The sequence below is a fragment of the Amblyomma mixtum genome, chromosome 3 (assembly GCF_055824585.1).
Source record: "Amblyomma mixtum isolate Tamu chromosome 3, ASM5582458v1, whole genome shotgun sequence".
Taxonomy (NCBI): domain Eukaryota; kingdom Metazoa; phylum Arthropoda; class Arachnida; order Ixodida; family Ixodidae; genus Amblyomma; species Amblyomma mixtum.
In genome coordinates this window covers 11569115-11587036 of record NC_143014.1, presented here as the reverse complement: position 1 = coordinate 11587036, position 17922 = coordinate 11569115, and the positions used below count along the sequence as shown (strand labels likewise).

Here is a 17922-nt window from a genome sequence, read left to right as displayed (position 1 = left end):
AGAGGAGAAAACACTCACGTCCAAGAGTCGCCGCTCATATTTGTCTCTCTCACGACTCTGCACAGTCTGGGTATGGAGAAGAAAAACACACACACAAAGGATCCGCTCTAATAAGATGCAGCTCAGCATGTAAACCCCCTCACCACTATATGCACATGTCCACAAGTATACGGAACCACAGGATAGAAACTGTTCATGCTGTACAGCCCTAGACCATTTAAAAGTCTACATGTGCAAAGACCACTTCAGGCAAGTACAGCAAGTGAAGACAGTCACTGCAAAATATTGCTCTTGAAATATACACATGCGTCACAACAGATTGACAGCCTGTGAGGCAAGTTTGTGCATGACTGAAAATACTGCAACGCAATGATGACAACACAAGAAAGAAAAGGACAACACATGCATCACAAGTTGCAAAAGTTGATTTCAGATAGCAAAACAGAAAAAAAAAAAAACGCCAACATTAGCAGACACCACAAGTGATGTCAAACTTGGAATTGGTCTGGCTCGGTCAGGCGCATATGCACATTTCACGCACGCGCCTACGGCCCAATGTCTCTGATGTCTTCTGCATTTTACCCCCCACAAAAAAAACACACATCTTTCACATGCATCATTCCAATAAATGCCCCCTCTCTCACCGTCATCACTTTTCACATCCCACACATAGCCAAGGAGGGGCCCCCCGGACTTTTTCCAGAAGACCACAAACAATCCTCACATTTACTGCAATGCTTTCCTTCCAGTGTCAGCATCAAAAACTGTCCCACACTGCCCTGCAATGTAGTGTTGCGCATTTGTAGCCTAAAAATATTCTGATACAGGGATTACCTCACACCTGTGAAACCCAGACCCTTTCTAGTTCAGTTTCTGCAGGGGACGCGCTTTACTCGTCCCCTGTGGTTTGCATCCCCGCAATGCACCCTCTGTAGCCGTGTTACTTACTTTAGCAAACAAGGGAGGGTGCTGGCACCGCAGCGACACGAGCGCCACGGATGGCGTGTTTGCTGCGCGCGTGTGCAGGGGAGACGGCCCTCTTGGGCTCGGGATTTTGCCGCGTTCAAACGTGTTGTGTGGCACTCTGCTCTTCGCCAGTGGGCGCGAGGCCTCGTGGTGGGAACATGCTCCCGCCAGCCCGTCCTGTCCGGCCTCGGAGTTCCCCTTGCCCTGACGTGGGCGAACCTTCGCTCGTAACCGTGCTGGCGAGTCGGACGTCCTCAATTCCTGGGCGTATTTTGTTGCTAGCTAGCGTTATTGTTGTTGTAGCAATAAATGCCTTGTTTGTGTTAGCCAGTACGTCGTTCCTTTGTTCCCTCAGAGCAAGGCCCGCTGTGGTCAGCGTGCACTCGGCAGCATACGCAATCACGGGGTGGGGTCTGGCAGTGTTGAACTGGGCCAGCCGCGCTTAAGCGGGGAGAACGTATTTACCTCCCCCTATTAAAACCCCACATCTGGCAGCCCAACGTGGGGCCCGCTCATGGAACATTGGACGACTGTCTGTTCGGTTCGAGGAACGCTCTTTGTCCGGACTTAAGTGCCAGGCCTAGCTTGAATTTTTATCGCTAGGACCTGCGGCATGCTTTCTTGAGTGGGAGGTGTATTGCGCTGCAGCATGTTGAACTTTTCGACATGCTGAGCACATTTTTAAGCATGAAATGCTTTTAGCTCCCCTTGTCGGCAGTGTGGTGACGTCACGCCGAGACCGAGAGCCAACATCCGGGCTCTGAATTCCACTCATCCGGGCACTGAAACGAGAACATCCGGGCACCGTACGAGATTTCCCGAGACTCATGCGTGATCTGTTAGGGGCTTTGAGAGAGGGCCGCTTAGAGCCAGAGGGGAGCTCCAGGGCGAGGAGGGCTTTGGGCAAAAAAACTGCTTCCGCGCCGTCCCCACGGCTGGCACTGCGGTCCCACACTCACGCATGTAAAAGACCGGCTGCTAGGCCTTTAGATCATGACGTTTCCCCCTTTGGCAGGCAGATGCATACACACTCGCGGAGTAATCGAACGCGCTGCATATACATTCTTGTCAGGCCTGCGTCTCGTCGTGTCTGCGTATGCTTCTGCATCGTCCTGCATTTCAATGCCACCACCGTCACAGCTGCCTAAGCCGAGCAATGGAGCCTGACGAAAGGAGAAGTAGGAAGCGTCTTGCGGAAAGCGATCCCTTTGCGAGTGATACGCCACAGCAGAAGACTGCTCGCCCCTGCCGACAACGCCATGATTATGCGGCCACTCCCGAAAGCGACAAGGCCGCCACGGTTTGCGGCTGCCTACCTAAGCCCGCACTATTGCAGGCGATCACTTCGACGCAACAAGATGAGTGCGGTGTGGTGTGTTGAACACTAGACCCATTTCAAGATTTTGACTAGTACCATCTACAACCAATGTGTTATGCCCGTAATTTCTTCCAAGTTTTTCTTGCCTAGAGTTTCTTCAGAAGAGCACGAGAACCACTTGGTCCGCATCGAGGGATGTTATAGCAATGAAGGCCTTGTTTGTGTCAGCCAGTGTGTCGTTCCTTTGTTCCCTCAGAGCAAGGCTCGCCATGGTTGGGTGCGCCTGCTGGTAGCATACGCAACCACAGCATGGGGGTCCGGCAGTACCGAATTGTCTCAGCCACTCTTAAACGAGGGGAGAACGCATTTGTCTCCCATATTTAAAACCCTACACTTGATGGTAAAGCATCAGTTATTTGGGGTGAGGATTTTCCTCCAACTGGTTGCGTCAAAATGTTGGTGCAAGCTTGTTGATTAGCATAGCGACCATGTCTGCCAACTTGCAATTTTACCTGCACTGCAGTGCCACACATTCATGAACGCACTTTTTTTAAGCAAATAGTCTACCTGAAGAAGCATACACCCCTCCAATGATGTGCGTTTCAAGTCCATGAGTGAACTTATCATCCCTCTGCCCATCCCTTATGCAAAGCCCACTGAGGGGTATTTAGGGTGGATGAGTGAGCAAGCGAATAAACGAATTGGCAGTTTTGCTCATCAAAGTGAATGATTCCAGCATACATATTATATATAAGAGCTGCAAGTTTTTTTTTTTTAATTTGCCAGATTTATGTCAGGGTTTATTTTATAATGCAGGTTTCATTTATTTTCTTTTTTCCGCAAGGAACTGTTCGTACGTCCCGACGGCAAACACAGTCGGAAGTCGTACACGTTGTCCGGATGAAGCCCTTCCACGCCCGCTAGGTCAAGCCTACGGTTCTGCTTGACCTCGCCACGCAGCATCGGGACGATGCTTTTTCCACCGGGAGGGGCAATGCCGCAACGCATTACTGACGCCGCCTAGTAGTCGCGCTCAGGAGGCTGGCGCGCGCTCTTCTTCGCCTGTGAGCTCGCTCGCTAGTCGGTTAGCCGGCCGGGCCGTTTCCGCTGGCGCTTGGACGCTGTGGCAAATACAAACCTGCCTACCTGCTTCTGTGACAATATTATGTTCTATGGATGAATTCCAATGTCTTTTAGTGACATAACGTGGCTTCCTGTGAAGTCGCAAGTCACTCAAAGTACATCTTGGCCATTTTGTCACGAGCAGTTGATTTATGTGTAGTTAACTCCCATATGGTCGTACATACAGCTGTACTTGTAGAAGCAAATGATATCGCCATTTAAAAAAAGCACTGGAAGTTAAATAATTGATGCTTACCTCTAACAACGTCATGTTATCATTGGGCAGATACGCTGGTTTAAAAGCAGGCATCACGTAGTCTACGCACTGACTGTAAAAACTCTGCCTCTGCATGATGCACGCAGTGACGAACCGGCTGACTGGGGACAGCACTAGGCTCATGTCTGGCGAGGAGCGAAGCTCAGGGAGGCATGCAGCATAATTAACATTTTACTTATTGCAGCACATCACAGTGCAGTTAAGAGAATTATTTTTTCAGTGATACAAAGGAAGAAACCAAATATACGCTGCTCATGAAAGAAAAAACATTTGATTAGCAAAAAGTCACAAAAATATTAAACACATACAGTCAGGAAACATAAGAATAAAAAATGCATTTTGTGCATTACTATGCCAATACTTCCAAATACTCCCTCCTCATGCAACCGACAAAAAACCAAAATTGAAGTATAGTCCTTTTACAACATACTGAATCGAGTTACTTGTCCAGAAGTGGAACAAGGCATTCTGTGCCATCGCTAAAAATGAACGATTTGAATAGGCGGGGTACGGAAAAATGGAGCAATGCGTGAAAACACACAAGTGCACTACTTAATCCAATGGTCACCATGTGCCTTGCTTCTATACTTTCTCCTCTGTCTGCATTTAACTCCTACTCAATAGCCAGCAAGCTATGGTCAAGGATCCGACTGTACGATAAAGGAAACTACACAGCAATAAATAATGAACTTCGCGCATTTTTACCAGTATTTCAATCCAGCTTTCATCAAAGATCCATCCATGATAACTGGTCCTTGTTTAAGAGGAAAATCGAAGATTTGGTCGACAGGTTTATTCCAAACATAAATATACGAAATAACCCTCAAAACCCATGGTTCACAAACACACTCAAACGTCTTGAAAATAAAAAGAAGCGTCTTTTCCGATCAGCCAAGTTGCTTCCTAGTCAGAACGCTTGGAACAAATATTATGCAGCCGAAAAAACTTATTTATCAAGTATTCGAGAAGCCAAACGCACTTTTTTTAACTCCGATCTGACTAAAATGTTGTCAACTAACCCCCGTAGGTTCTGGCAAGTCATTAACCCCCAGCACACACGCACTGTTTCCCTCACTGATGCTTCAGGTGCAAATTTCTCTGAAACTGAATGCGCCAACATGTTCAACACAGCCTTTTCATCCGTGTTTACTAATGAAACAGAGCCGACATTTCCTCAAAACCCCCCAATTATTCAAGATACTATGCCTCCTCTTATATTTTCTTCTGCAGGAATTTTGTCACTAATAGAAAACATTAAAATATCATCCTCTGCTGGAATTGACAATATCAACGCTAAAATACTGATTAATACCAAAGATATATGTTCATCTCTGTTGTGCTTGTTATTCGCTCAGTCACTCTTCACAGGTCAACTGCCCATAGACTGGAAAAATGGGAAGGTCGTTCCAGTCTACAAATCAGGTAACAAGAACTCGCCGCTTAATTACCGCCCCATCTCTCTAACTAGTATTCCCTGCAAAATCATGGAACACGTCATCTATACCCACATCATGGCATTCCTTGATTCGAATAACTTCTTCCATTCTGCTCAGCACGGATTTCGCCGGGGTTACTCCTGCGAGACCCAACTTGCCACATTCATTCATGACCTGCATGCTAACCTTGATTCTAATCTACAGACTGATATCATTTTTCTAGATTTCGCCAAAGCATTTGATAAAGTACCCCATAAACGCCTGCTGATAAAACTTTCTCGATTAAATTTGCACCCCCATATTTTGAAGTGGATCGAAGAATTTTTGACTAATCGTTCGCAGTTTGTCTCCGTTAACAATAAGAACTCTAACTCACTCTCAGTAACGTCGGGCGTCCCACAGGGATCTGTGCTTGGCCCACTACTATTTCTTATATACATTAATGATCTGCCTTCAAATGTAACATCTAACATACGCATGTTCGCTGACGACTGTGTACTTTATCGTGCTATTCTTACCACCGCTGACCAATCTTCTCTTCAAAATGATCTTAATGCCGTTCAGGAGTGGTGTAATAAATGGCTAATGGAACTTAACCCATGTAAGTGTAAACTTTTGTCCATTAGCCGTCGCCGTAATCCTTTAACCTTCTCTTACGTAATATCTGAAGTTCCCGTACAACTAGTTCAATCATACAAGTATCTAGGCATAACTATTTCTAGCGATCTTTCTTGGAGCCTGCATGTTACTAATATAATATCGTCAGCAAACAAGACATTAGGTTTCCTAAAGCGCCATCTTCATCATGCTCCCCATCATGTCAAGTTATTAGCTTACAAGTCATTAGTCAGGTCCAAACTAGAATTTGCGTCGCCCATCTGGAATCCTCATCAAGCATATCTCATCAATGCCCTCGAATCTGTTCAGAATCGCGCTGCTCGTTTCATTCACTCATCCTACTCTTATGACATCAGTGTTTCGTCCTTAAAAACAGCATCCGGATTATGACCCTTATCGCTCCGACCTCGCATTGCCAGCATGTCTTTATTTCACAAATTCTTCCACAGCCCTATGCACATCGTACCTTATATTCTTCCACCCGCACGCATATCTCACCGCACCAGCCATCGCCTACAAGTTGCCCGTCCACGATCACGCACCGTCACTTTTTCTAATTCCTTCTTTCCTCGTGCAGCCGCAGACTGGAACGGCCTTCCAAACAACGTTGCCATCATCACTTGCCCAAGTCTTTTCACCGATAACGTAGAAACTTTCCTGTCATTGTGAATTTGTGCTTTTACACTTGCCACCCCTTATGTAACACCCCTTTTAAGGGGCCTTTAAGGTAATAAAATGAAATGAAATGAAATAATGATTACCTTTTCTTAGTTCAAACCACATATGAAGGTTTGACTTCCCGAGTGCTTTTACTGGTGTTTTTCGTTTCAAACCAACAAGCACAACCCCTAAGCAAAACCGTCCATACAGAACAAAGGCACTATGAAAAAGACACCGCTGGGTGCAAGACTCATTCGTGCCAAACTACTGCACTAGTCCCAAGTGCACTCTGAGGCCCAAAGTTGCCTTCATGTGTGAAGGGTGGCACCAGCAGCCAAGGCCTCTGTTGCCTTCAGGGCCCATTGAGTGGGAGATGCAGCCTAGAGTAACCAGTGCACATCAGCGCCGTGTGGTGCTTCTTCTCTCCTGTCCCGTCCTTCCTGTTCTCTGCCGACACACTTTTGCCCCTGGAAGTGGTCACAAGTTGTCAGATTTATATTTTCATTTTATTAACTTGCTTTTCTTTTTATAGTTCACTGAGGGTGAGTGCCACTTTCGATTATGCTTGAAAACTTGAAGCCAAACCGGATTGGGCTCGATTGTGCTTGAAAGTGGCCACGTGACTGCACAGACTTCGATTAGCATTGACTCAACGAGGATCAAAAGTGGACAGAGGTATCAGTGTAAAGCTGGGTTCTAAATGCCTGCCTCTCGGAAAATGTGAACCAAAAAAAGAAAAGTGATCCGTGGTACAAAATGGAAACAATAATAAAAACCTAAAAAGGAAATGACAATTCAAAGTACTATTCAGTAAAAGCAGAGTTTTTTAAAAAGCAGCTCGCCTTACTGCCTCTGTGACACAACGCTGGTGTATTGTTGTTCTTGCTGGTTTTGGCTCCACGACAAAGTCAGCTGGACTATACTGTCGACATTAGGCTGTTTGATACACAATGATACACATAAAGCCAGTACAGCGTTCTAGGGTGCCCAGTCGATTCTTTGTGTGTACACCGAAAGAGGAGGAAAGATGCCACATCATTACTGCAGCAAGGAGAGATTTATAAAACATTACTAAAGGAAGACAGGACACCTATCCCTAACTGACTCTATGAGAACGGCCCAACTAGCCCCATAATGCATATTACTGGAATTACTAAACAGCATACACGCTTCAAAGGCATGCAAAAATAATACATTTGCACTAGCTGCCTCAGCTACCAAACAGTAAACATCAGCAAACATGTGTGCCTGCTTGCAACTGCACATAACACTCCAGCAGAAACATAGGGGTGTGCAAATATTCGAATACCAAATTAAATACTCTCCTATTCAATTCATTGAACAAATCAAATAGTGCATATTCAGAAATAATCTAAACGGACCGAATATGACCTCAAGTGTCTGAATAATCCTTGGATAACAGACAAAGTTAAAATCGAGCACACAACAGTTTTCTTCAACAGCAGTCCCATATTGCAATTGGTTTGTGCCGCGACTCAATACATTCGTGTTCGTGATGCTCAAGCGCACAGCCTTCACTACTGGGCTCAGCCAGGTTTACAAAATCCCACCTTCATGCTGCCCATCTCATCAATTGAGATTTGGCATTAATTTGTCAAAAGATCAATTTCCGAGATGCACGAAATGACAGACTTAAATGCGGCATGCATTACAGTGGAGATCAATGTTTCATCTTTCAACAGCTACAGCTTCAACTTGACGAGTTCACCCTAGCCCTTCGCTACTTCGTAATATTATTCGTTTTGTATGAATACTCGCACAAGCAGTGAATAATATTAGATTCATGTTTGATTCGTTACAGAAACAAGACTACCTGTATTCACTTGGGCTTCTAAAATCCACACATCCATTCAAGAATAGGTTCCTGTACCTGAACAATGATTGGGGCAGGTAGGACAAAAAGTGTGAAATGCTGCTCTGCTGCACAAGGACTTTCCAAATAAAAATCAACGACTTGGGCATTTGTGGCACAACACTGTGCCAGCAGCCACAGTCTCTTCTTTTGATGTTACTGTTGTTGCAGACATAACTGCACAGATACAAACTGCAGCAAAGACATGAGGACGAACACACAGAGACAGGACTGGCTGCAGACATCAGCACTACCAACACAATGACTTTAGACTAATCGGATGAAGAGCTGCTTCCCTTTGCTCAAGCAGTAGCCTTGGCGGCAGCAGCCCTTCACCGGGTGGACTCCTTTCGAAAGCAGTGTTAACAGAAAAGCGTTTCGAGTAATACCACTTGAGAGCATGGTCACCACCACCAACCATTACCCCATGTTCACTGGTGATGACCTATCTGAAGCACAAGAGGAGTAAACATGTTTATTATATTTTTGCCAACCCCAGTGGATTTTACAGCAGCACTACGGTCACTCTGCATACCCCCACAGCTAGGGAGCTGACCAGCCACCAAAAAAAAAAAAAGAGTCTGCAGAGACAATTCTAAGGTAGCACCCCTCCCCAACCTGGTCGCCGCCTTAAGGGTTCGAGACAGGCAAAACTGGTCTTGCTCTACTGAACATGCAGATCCCTGGGAGTCTTCCTGCCACTCCTTCGATGGCAGGTGCTGCCACCGGTGGGAATTGCATGACAACCAATCGTTAATTCAACTGCCAGGTTGCACGAGGATGCCAGGGTTTTCCTCAATGAACACGAAAATTCAAAGACGTAGTGGGAAAAAACAGCTGCCCACCCACCTTCACCCTCGGCTACGAGTAAAAGGTATTCACTGAGGGGGTCGTACACACATGCTGTGGTCCCCAGTCGGCTTGAGCCTGGCCCCATGCGGTGGAGGCAGTCTTTCAGCGTGGCATTACATGTCCACATACAACTTTGTATCCACGCGGGTGTCAGCACCCTCTCATGTCCTTAGGTCTCTACATATGGAGTGCGCACACTCCAAAGCTGCCTGTGTGCATGAGAACAGCATCCAAGAATGGTGAGCGTAAATCATGGTCTCTGTGACAGCAAGCAGCCACACCTCCAAAGGAATGTTCCCTGAGGACTATTCTGCTGCCTTGAAATGCAACACCCATGTAGTAAGTGTGACATGGTGTGGCTGAGCTGTCAAAGCTCACATGAAGACAGCCCACACCATGCTCTAGATGCATAACGTATTTACTTGAATAACTTGTGCACTTTCTTTCCCAAAATTAAGGCCTCAAAAACAGGGTGCACAAATTACATGGAGATTTCAGGAACACATCCTAAAAAACTTCACAAAGCTCAAAATACGGAACGTATCGGTATATTGAAGTCGACCCCGCAACTTGCGCCCCTTGCAGGCCCAAAAAAGTTGGCTGCAAATATAAGTCAACGCATAGCCCCCAGCTCAACGCAACAAACGCTGAATGCAAAGCCAGCAGTCAGAGGCAAATGGCCCGTACAAGTAGCAGCCAACAGAATAGCCAACCAGGGGTAAGGGACTGCCGGCTTTTTCTCAGGGGAAGCAATTTGCAACTGACTTCATTTTACACCACTCACCTTTCCAGCCACCTTCCCAAGCCTGCCATGCGCACAGCAGGGAGCATTCGAGTAAATAATACGGTATTATGGGCGGCCATATAATACTGTCACGGGTTCTATTCACAAAGGTGTGTCGACCACAGCATAGTTTCTTGTTGTGTGCCCTCAAGCGTCCACAGGCAGACGAAGGAAGGGTTTCAGCCGTGTAACAGGCACGACTTGCGCTGAACGGCGTAGTTCAACAGACAGGCTTTTGGGACAAACCACGGAGAGGCGTCCCCAACCACACAACATCAGCGGGCAGGCAGCAGACATCCTTGCACCGGCAGTCGTAACACTGCTTGGAGCGGTCCTGCTCAAGGCTCAGTGTCAAGAGAGAGGGAGTTTCAAGGTAGACGGGCATAAAGAAAGAAAGAACGGGCTATAAGTATTTGTTTCATGCCTCGATGTGTTATAGGCGTATGTAATGAAGGGAAGCACACCATCCCAGTTCTTATGGCGGGAATCAACATACATGGCCAGCATATTTGTGAGCGCCCGATTTGTACGCGCAACGAGCCCATTTGTCTGGGGGTGGTATGGCGTCGAGTGGCCAAGAGCAAAGGTGCAGAAGCTCCTCCACGTCATCTGCCGTAAACTGGAAGCCGCCACCACCATTGGGAAACTAGCGGGTGTGCAGGGTCATCGATATTGCCACTTGCTCTGGCCGTAGTGGTGTCCGTGGGGAGTTTCAAGAACCGTCTGGGTCGTAAAATAATGTTCGTTTGGAATCGTGCTGTGACATTCCGTGGGGATTGCTTCTGCTTGGTATTTGTTTTGTAAATGGCCATGTGTTTTGAACTGAATTCACGGTGCTCCCTCGCTCTATGCACAACATCATCCCAGGTAATGACTTTTTACACCACTCTAGATTTCCGCAGTGGCGGCATATCACTAAGTCCTGGCCTTCAGTCGGCTCTCATAGAAGACTCGCCAGTGGTTGCCCAGGCGTTTTCTGCCTCTGCAGGCACCGTCGTTCCAGCGATGTCCACCATATTCGCTCCAGTTGTGTCCTTGAGCCCAGTTTCCGATGTCTTGGTGGTGGAACCTGCTTCCCCTAACTGCGCAAGGAACAGTGCGCCAGTGCCCTGCAGCCTTCGCGTGGCTCAAGACTCGCCAGCTTTGAAGAACTGCTTCCTGTGCCAGTTGCTGCTCCCGCCCAACTAGATGCCGCGACATGACCGAACCTCAATTCCTGGCCATGGTAAATAAATCCCTGCCCACCAACGACCGCCAGATATTGGTGGCCATTCTTTGCAGCATGCTGACATGTTTGACTTTTGGCTTGCGACCAACCACTGCCATTTCCCGCTTCTGCGTCGATAGGTAGCGCGTCACAACATGCCACCACTACCTAGAGGGGGGGGGGAGTCTGCTCTACCGTTCACAGAGAGGCCAGACGAAAAGTCTCTCCCCTCCACACCCACTCTCTTGCCCCGTGCACAGAAAGTGCAGCTTTCAAAAAGCACATGCATACCCTGCGTGGCTTGACTTGAGCCGTGGCAGTTTTAATGGTCTGCCATGTTTTCTGGAGTGCTCGCTGCTGCAGCTCTGAGGCAGGACTGCGCTCAGATCTTCTCCAGCTGGACTGGTGCTTGGTGCATGGCTGGAGGCAGGGAGCAATGCATGAATACTCTCGGTCAGAAATGCAGAACATTACATCGGAAGCACATTCAGAGAGAAGCAACCTGTAGCAGTTGCTTCACAGATGACATGGTTGAGCTTCATATTAAAAACAGTTTGTAACTGCACAAGTCGGTGACAAGCAGAAACATCCCTACAGGTTACGTTATGCAGGATACTGCACTTTTTGTTCACATGAGGTGAACTTCTTATCTGGAAATTTTCTCTCAACTGCCATGAGCAGACCATTGGAAAGGCAGTTCGAATAGCAAGGTAAACTGGAAGATATCAACATGTGGCTGGGTTTGCTAGTTCACACTTAAGGGGAATAAGAAAAGTGCATGCATGTGGTGGGCGGACTGGATGAAGCACACTCAGCGCATTTCTGCTGCCGATCTCAAAATGAAACATCAACTAGCCCCACTTGTCAACTAATGTTCAGCAGCCTTTATTTGACAGAACGCATCTTTACCTCTGTGCATATGCTGATGAACAAAACAGATAGCAATACAGCTAAAATTCCATCCCACAATACCCAATTTTATGAGGTTCCCAATCTAACAAACAAGTTTCGATTCCCTGACAAGTACGCATAGGGTTCAATGTTCTTAATAACCCGAAATAATGAAACGACCAATAAACCCCATTTATCGAATTTTTCCAGGAATAAATGAGTAAAGCAAAAGACCATCTTTCACTTCTTTTGTCCACGATGCCTCGCAGCTTCCTAGCCAGCAGTAACATGTATGCGCCCAAGTAACGGCCCGGGTTTTGTTGTCATGGGGCTAGGCTGCTGCACGCAACAAGGGACTCGGCCCTGGCTTTGAACCATTCGCGCACAAGCGATTCAGGCCACTTTCGCAGACCTTACATGTGTGCAGTTGTCGGCAAATACGATGCCACAGCAGCTTTAAGGTGCCGCTACATCATTCTTTTAGATTGCCCTCTCGATTTTACCAATTTTCTTGATTTAACAAAATAATTCGTGGCTACTCTTCACCTCATTAAATCGAGTCTTAACTGTAATCTCGTGGTTACAGGAAAATATCTAGAAAAGACGTTTCATTACCATGTAAAACCACTCAAGTATCAGTAAAACAATCTTCTCCTCTTTTCTAGAGAACTTGCTGAAGCATTTTACACAGTTATAATTCAGTGGTACTATGTAATGTGAAATGCTATGACTGAGATTTATTTTTTCATCTCAATGCTTTTCCTCAAATAAAGCCTGTCAAAAATTGGTGCTCATCCCATCTTTTCACTACTTCTATGTCTTTAGTTGGAATTTTGTTTCTTTTTTTCCCAAATATCAACACTTATCTTAAAAATCATTCGAACAGTAATAAATGCCATTTTTCCAAATTCCAATTTATATTGTTTTGATCAGGATAACAGTTAGAAAACCAAGTAACTATTTGCAATACTGAGCTTCGACATTTGCAATATCCAAGTCCACTCCAGTAGAGAGACATTTGCATGCTCATCATAAATAATAATGTAATCCCCACAGCTTAGGTTAACTACATCACTGACAAACGAAACAAAAAACACTAGACCTAAAATTAACCCAAGTAGAAACAAAATGAATTTTGGCTCATCTTGAATCAAAAAGCAAGTTGCAGTGAAAACGAGGGGACTGTTTTCCATTATTTACTGTCCAGAATATGGTTGGCTATTACATCACTGACAGCAGCTCTGCTTGTGCACAGAAGAGTGAGGCTACTCGACAGATCTATATACGACCCATGATGGGGTTCAATCTTGGCCGTATTTTGATGGAGGCAAACACCTGTGGTCAAAATTAATCTGGAGCCCTCCACTTGTACGCTTCAGGACATTAAAAACTTGAAATTCATTTACCTGGTTATATTTTTCCCAGAGTACTGTCAAATATGTATCAAGGCCAGAAATGCTATGGAACTTACTTCAATAACTGGCAGCATATTGAAAATGAGACAAAAAGATGAAAAGTTGAACATGTTTGCAACTCGCAAAATTTACAAATACATGGTGTACTCTCCAGATTTTTTTTTTCAGAACTTGCCTCCATCTCCAGTTCCGGAGCTTCATGCACTGACAGCGGCACCAAGACCACCTTGTTGACCTTAAACACTTGGTGATTTCCAGGCAGAGACCCAATGAGACTCATCTGCCGTATGAGCACCAGCCGCTGGTCCGAGTCTGCAACAGACGACAGCCGATGTGGCTTGTGTAGCAATCTTTGGGAGCATGTAGGCAAAGTGCCGCTTGTGCGCTACTTGGAGGCCCCCTTTTTCCAGGATATGGGCGATGGTTTTGCTGGCTGCTGGGGTTGGATGATTTCTTGGCGCAATGTTTTTGGAGGCAAATGGTTTTTCGAATAAAACTTTTTGTTAGCCGAGTTTCTTGCATTGTTCTGTTGCGTTGTTTCAACTCTCCGCAATGATGTCCTGAGAGGAAAAGGTGCCAGCGACCATCCCCGCACAGCCCAGCAACCTGATTCACAGCCTTAGCCCCAGTGTCCTCTCCACATTCCTTGCCATGTATACTTAGAGAAAAATAATTCATGAACACTCTTGCTAGCAACAAAATAATCTACAAGCTCCCAAGAAAAACAGCACTGACAGAACCTGACAAAATTACAGCACAGCACACTATAATAACCACTGGGTTTGTGCCCCGCAGAAGACGGTGAGCGGATGCAGCGCACTAGGATTTTCTGAACCACAAGGCTTGGAACAGGCAGCCTAGATATGCTTGCAGACACGTTGATAACGACCTGCCAGCCAGAGCTTTATTCCTAAGCTGAGAAAAACTATAGTTCTGTGTGGATACAGAACTTTTATTGCCAATTTTATTTAAGGAAATAAATCAACATGGAAACAAAAGAAAGGAAAAACACTGCACAGCTGCAGAAAACAGGTCAACTAATCATTGTTTAGCAGATGAACCTAAAATAATCATAATGGTAAGTTTCACTCCTAATGTCCTCTAAGTTGTTGGTTCTGAAATCGGCACACGTTTTACACTTTGGATAGGTTTCCATCTTTTCTGTTTCTGTACCATCACGACAAAAGAACACACTGCTTTCCTATGAAAAAAATCTACTAGTGGACAGTACTCCTATCAGTCACAGGATAAAATGCCAGTCTTTAAAATGACTACCCCAGTTATCAAACCCCTCTTGCACAACACAATAACTGGTAGTCTACCCCCGCAGGCACATTAAATGGGAACAGCCTGTCATGCAGAGTTCATTTGTTCAGCCCAAGCAGTTTCATGGTGCCAATTCAGAGGGCTACATGCACGTTAAGAGGTGTTATTTAGTTTAGTTTTCATTCCGGTCATCTACAATGACTAAGATAGGGAAAAAAGCCCCATCCCCCGTAGCAGTTCACAATGGCAGGTTACAGTTAAAAAATAATTAAAAAAAAAAGAGAAGACATGGATAAGCAATACACACAACATCATCACAACAACTCACCAGTACAGTCTCTGTACAGTTTACAAATGCGAAAAAAATTGGTTACTGTATCACTCATGTGTGTCTTCCTTTTTTTATTATTATTAATTTATTTTAGCCGCCGCGGTGGCTCAGTGGTTATGGAGCTCGGCTGCTGACCCAAAAGACGCGGGTTCGATCCCGGCCGCGGCGGCTAGAATTTCTTTGGAGGAGAAATTCTAGAGGCCCGTGTACTGTGCGATGTCAGTGCACGTTAAGGAACCCCAGGTGGTCGAAATTTCCGGAGCCCTCCACTACGGCGTCTCTCATAGCCTCAGTCGCTTTGGGACGTTAAACCTATTAATTTATTTTATTCATATTCTTGTAGGAACATATTCCTGGTTCTGAGCGAACGGATCAATTAGTCAACGTGCACCTGTTCGGGTATGATGGCAATATTACCTTAGAGTTGTGCATGGACAAGAAGCGTACCAATGTCTTGTATTGCAGAAAATGGCACTTTCACATAGATAAAACATGCAGTGTGACTGTGTACCTGAGATTTGTATAGCTGAATTACACGGTATTGATGAATGAACCTTACATTCATGATGCAGTATTTTAAAAATAATGGTCTTGCTAAATATGGAGCCCCAGCCCTCCATTTCACCATGGCTTTCACCATGACTGCAACGTTCGTGAACACGCAAGCAGCTCACTGAAGCAATCAACTGCAGGCACAAAAAACTTGCTTGTGACGATGGAACAGCATATATGAACGGCAAAAAACACACCTGGATGCGGCTGGAATTTCCCAATGATTCCATACACCGTGCCCAAACAGACGGCATCAGTCAGTTGCTCAGATCCTGCAGAGAAATTAGAGCTCGGTTCTTAATGCTGGACATGCAGCACGATGTGCAACTAAAGTATATCACCAACGCTGAAAATGGTGCGTTCAAATTAAAAATTTCTGGCGCACAACCACAAAATGACTGCAAAGGTCCATGCGTGTACTGCGAGCCTCTTCGGTGTACTACATAACTGAAAGAATAACCTTTCTCCCACCAGTTGCACTGGCCGCCGCAGCTGTAAAATGCATCCTAGGGGCCCAAATGCGAACTTTCCCCGTCAAATTCTGTGATTACGGGCAGTAAATAAAGGCGGCCAAAAAACGAAACGATACGCATGATTCAATGGCCCAACACTCACTCGCCGATCAATACTCAAAAAAGGGACCTCATATGGACGAGACAGCCAAGACGTGGTTTGAGGTTCCGCACCACATTAGTTCCAAGGCGGTAACTTTGGTACCCAGTACGGCGGTACAATAGCTAAAATTTAAGCGTCACTTAGCAGCCGCCACACACCCATAACGACCGAACATTACAAGCATCTCACAGAAGTCAATAACCACGAAAAGACGCACGTTTTCTCGGTTCCAACTTTCCATCAATACGGTTGCACCACAAAGTTTCTTCGCCATCGACGATCACATAATACTCCGGTGTCATGAGAATTTCCATGGTGACGACCACCAAGAGGGACCGATGACAAATATTAATTTATCCTAGCACAGACTCTTCTGTCATGATTTCCCGCCTCAGCTATTCAGGTTTTCCATCACATGCTGCCGACGACGACGATCGCGAAAGTGACACCAGCCCCAGTTCCACCCCTCGCACAGACCGCACCACTAAAAAGCGGAAGGTGAAAGAGGGGAGAGGGACGGTGAGGGGCCGCTTTGGCGATGGCGGAACAGAGGTCTGCATTTCTGTTGCGGGCGCGTTTGTATGGAGATATTTGCGACAGCTTGTAACAAATATATCGGTTAATGTTGTTGTTGAAGGACGTGTGCTCTTTTTTTTTTTTTTCATTTCGACCCATCGACGCGTCGCGTGAAAGCAGTTCGGCTCCGGAGAAAACAGTTTGGGAAAGAGCGCCAACGTTGCCATTTAGTGTTTCATGCCAGGTGGCTCTCCAGGTGCAGCGCCGCCAGTTTAATGTATGCGGACCATATTGTATAGTGCCTAGAATACTGGCCAGTATATTCTAGGCACTATACATATTATATTGCTAGCAGATAGCCAGGAAGATGTGCAAACTCTGGTTAATTGCTGTGGAGATCGAAGGAAACGCTCTAGGTTTCAGTTTTAGCGCAACTAAATCAGGTGTGATGATTTTCAACGATACAACTGAGCAGGTGCTGACATTGCAAGGCCATTAAGGGGGAGTGGTTGAGAAATATTGCGTGTTGCGCAAATAAACGCACGCGGTAGAATGCTTCTCCCAGCTAAACTGGCGCATTGTTCGAGCTGAAATTTCGCACAGAAGTGGCATTTTGTCGACATAATTGTCATCCTACATTTGTTTGGGTTACTTGCCTGAATCGATCAAAAAAAAGTCGCATATTCGCATCGTCTGCGGCGACAGCGAAGGAAATCACGCCGTTCTGTCAGCCATCGCACTGGTGGCGCCTTCTCGTTTGTTGGCCGTGAAGATTCAGCAAAGGAGAGAGGTTCGGGAGGTTTGAAGACGCTCTTTCAACTGTTTTTTTAATGGTCACAGAAAACTTAATTTGCTGAAAACCAACCTAAGTTTTCTTTGACCATTAAAAAACCGATTGAAAGAGCGTCTTCAAATGTCCCGAATCCATAGAGTTAATATAACTAACTCCCCCTCTTATGCTGAATCTTCACGACCAACAAACGAGATGGCGCCACCGGGGCGATCGGTGACAGAGCGGCCAAGGAGCGGCCAAGGAGCGGCTTTTTTCCTTCGTCGTCGCCGCAGACGATGTGAATATCTGACTTATTCTGTTCGAATCAGGTAAGTACCCCAACCAAACGTGGTATAAAACACTTGTGCCGACCAAATGGCATTCCTGTGCGAAATTTGAGCTCGAACAATGCGCCCGTTTAGCTCAGAGAAGCGTTTTACGGCGTGCGTTT

The 17922-nt window shown here is 45.9% G+C and overlaps 1 protein-coding gene across 8 annotated transcripts in view; it reads right to left on the bottom strand.

The window, feature by feature from the left end:
* sp3 (phosphatidylinositide phosphatase spermathreecae) overlaps nucleotides 1-16693 on the bottom strand; it is a 151893-nt gene extending 135200 nt beyond the window's left edge. For 4 of the 8 annotated variants that reach the window (XM_089578130.1, XM_089578135.1, XM_089578134.1 and 1 more), the window contains exons 1-5: nucleotides 16401-16693; nucleotides 15766-15840; nucleotides 13595-13731; nucleotides 11405-11533; nucleotides 19-66 (exon numbers count right to left, since the gene is read on the bottom strand). In XM_089578130.1, the coding sequence (XP_089434256.1) occupies nucleotides 19-66; nucleotides 11405-11533; nucleotides 13595-13731; nucleotides 15766-15840; nucleotides 16401-16497 (486 nt within the window). In that variant the 5' untranslated portion in view covers nucleotides 16498-16693. Of the gene's footprint in view, nucleotides 1-18; nucleotides 67-11404; nucleotides 11534-13594; nucleotides 13732-15765; nucleotides 15841-16400 lie in introns of those variants that run through there. The other 4 variants (XM_089578131.1, XM_089578133.1, XM_089578132.1 and 1 more) reach the window with 4 other exon arrangements.
* Between the last annotated feature and the right edge of the window lie 1229 nt (nucleotides 16694-17922).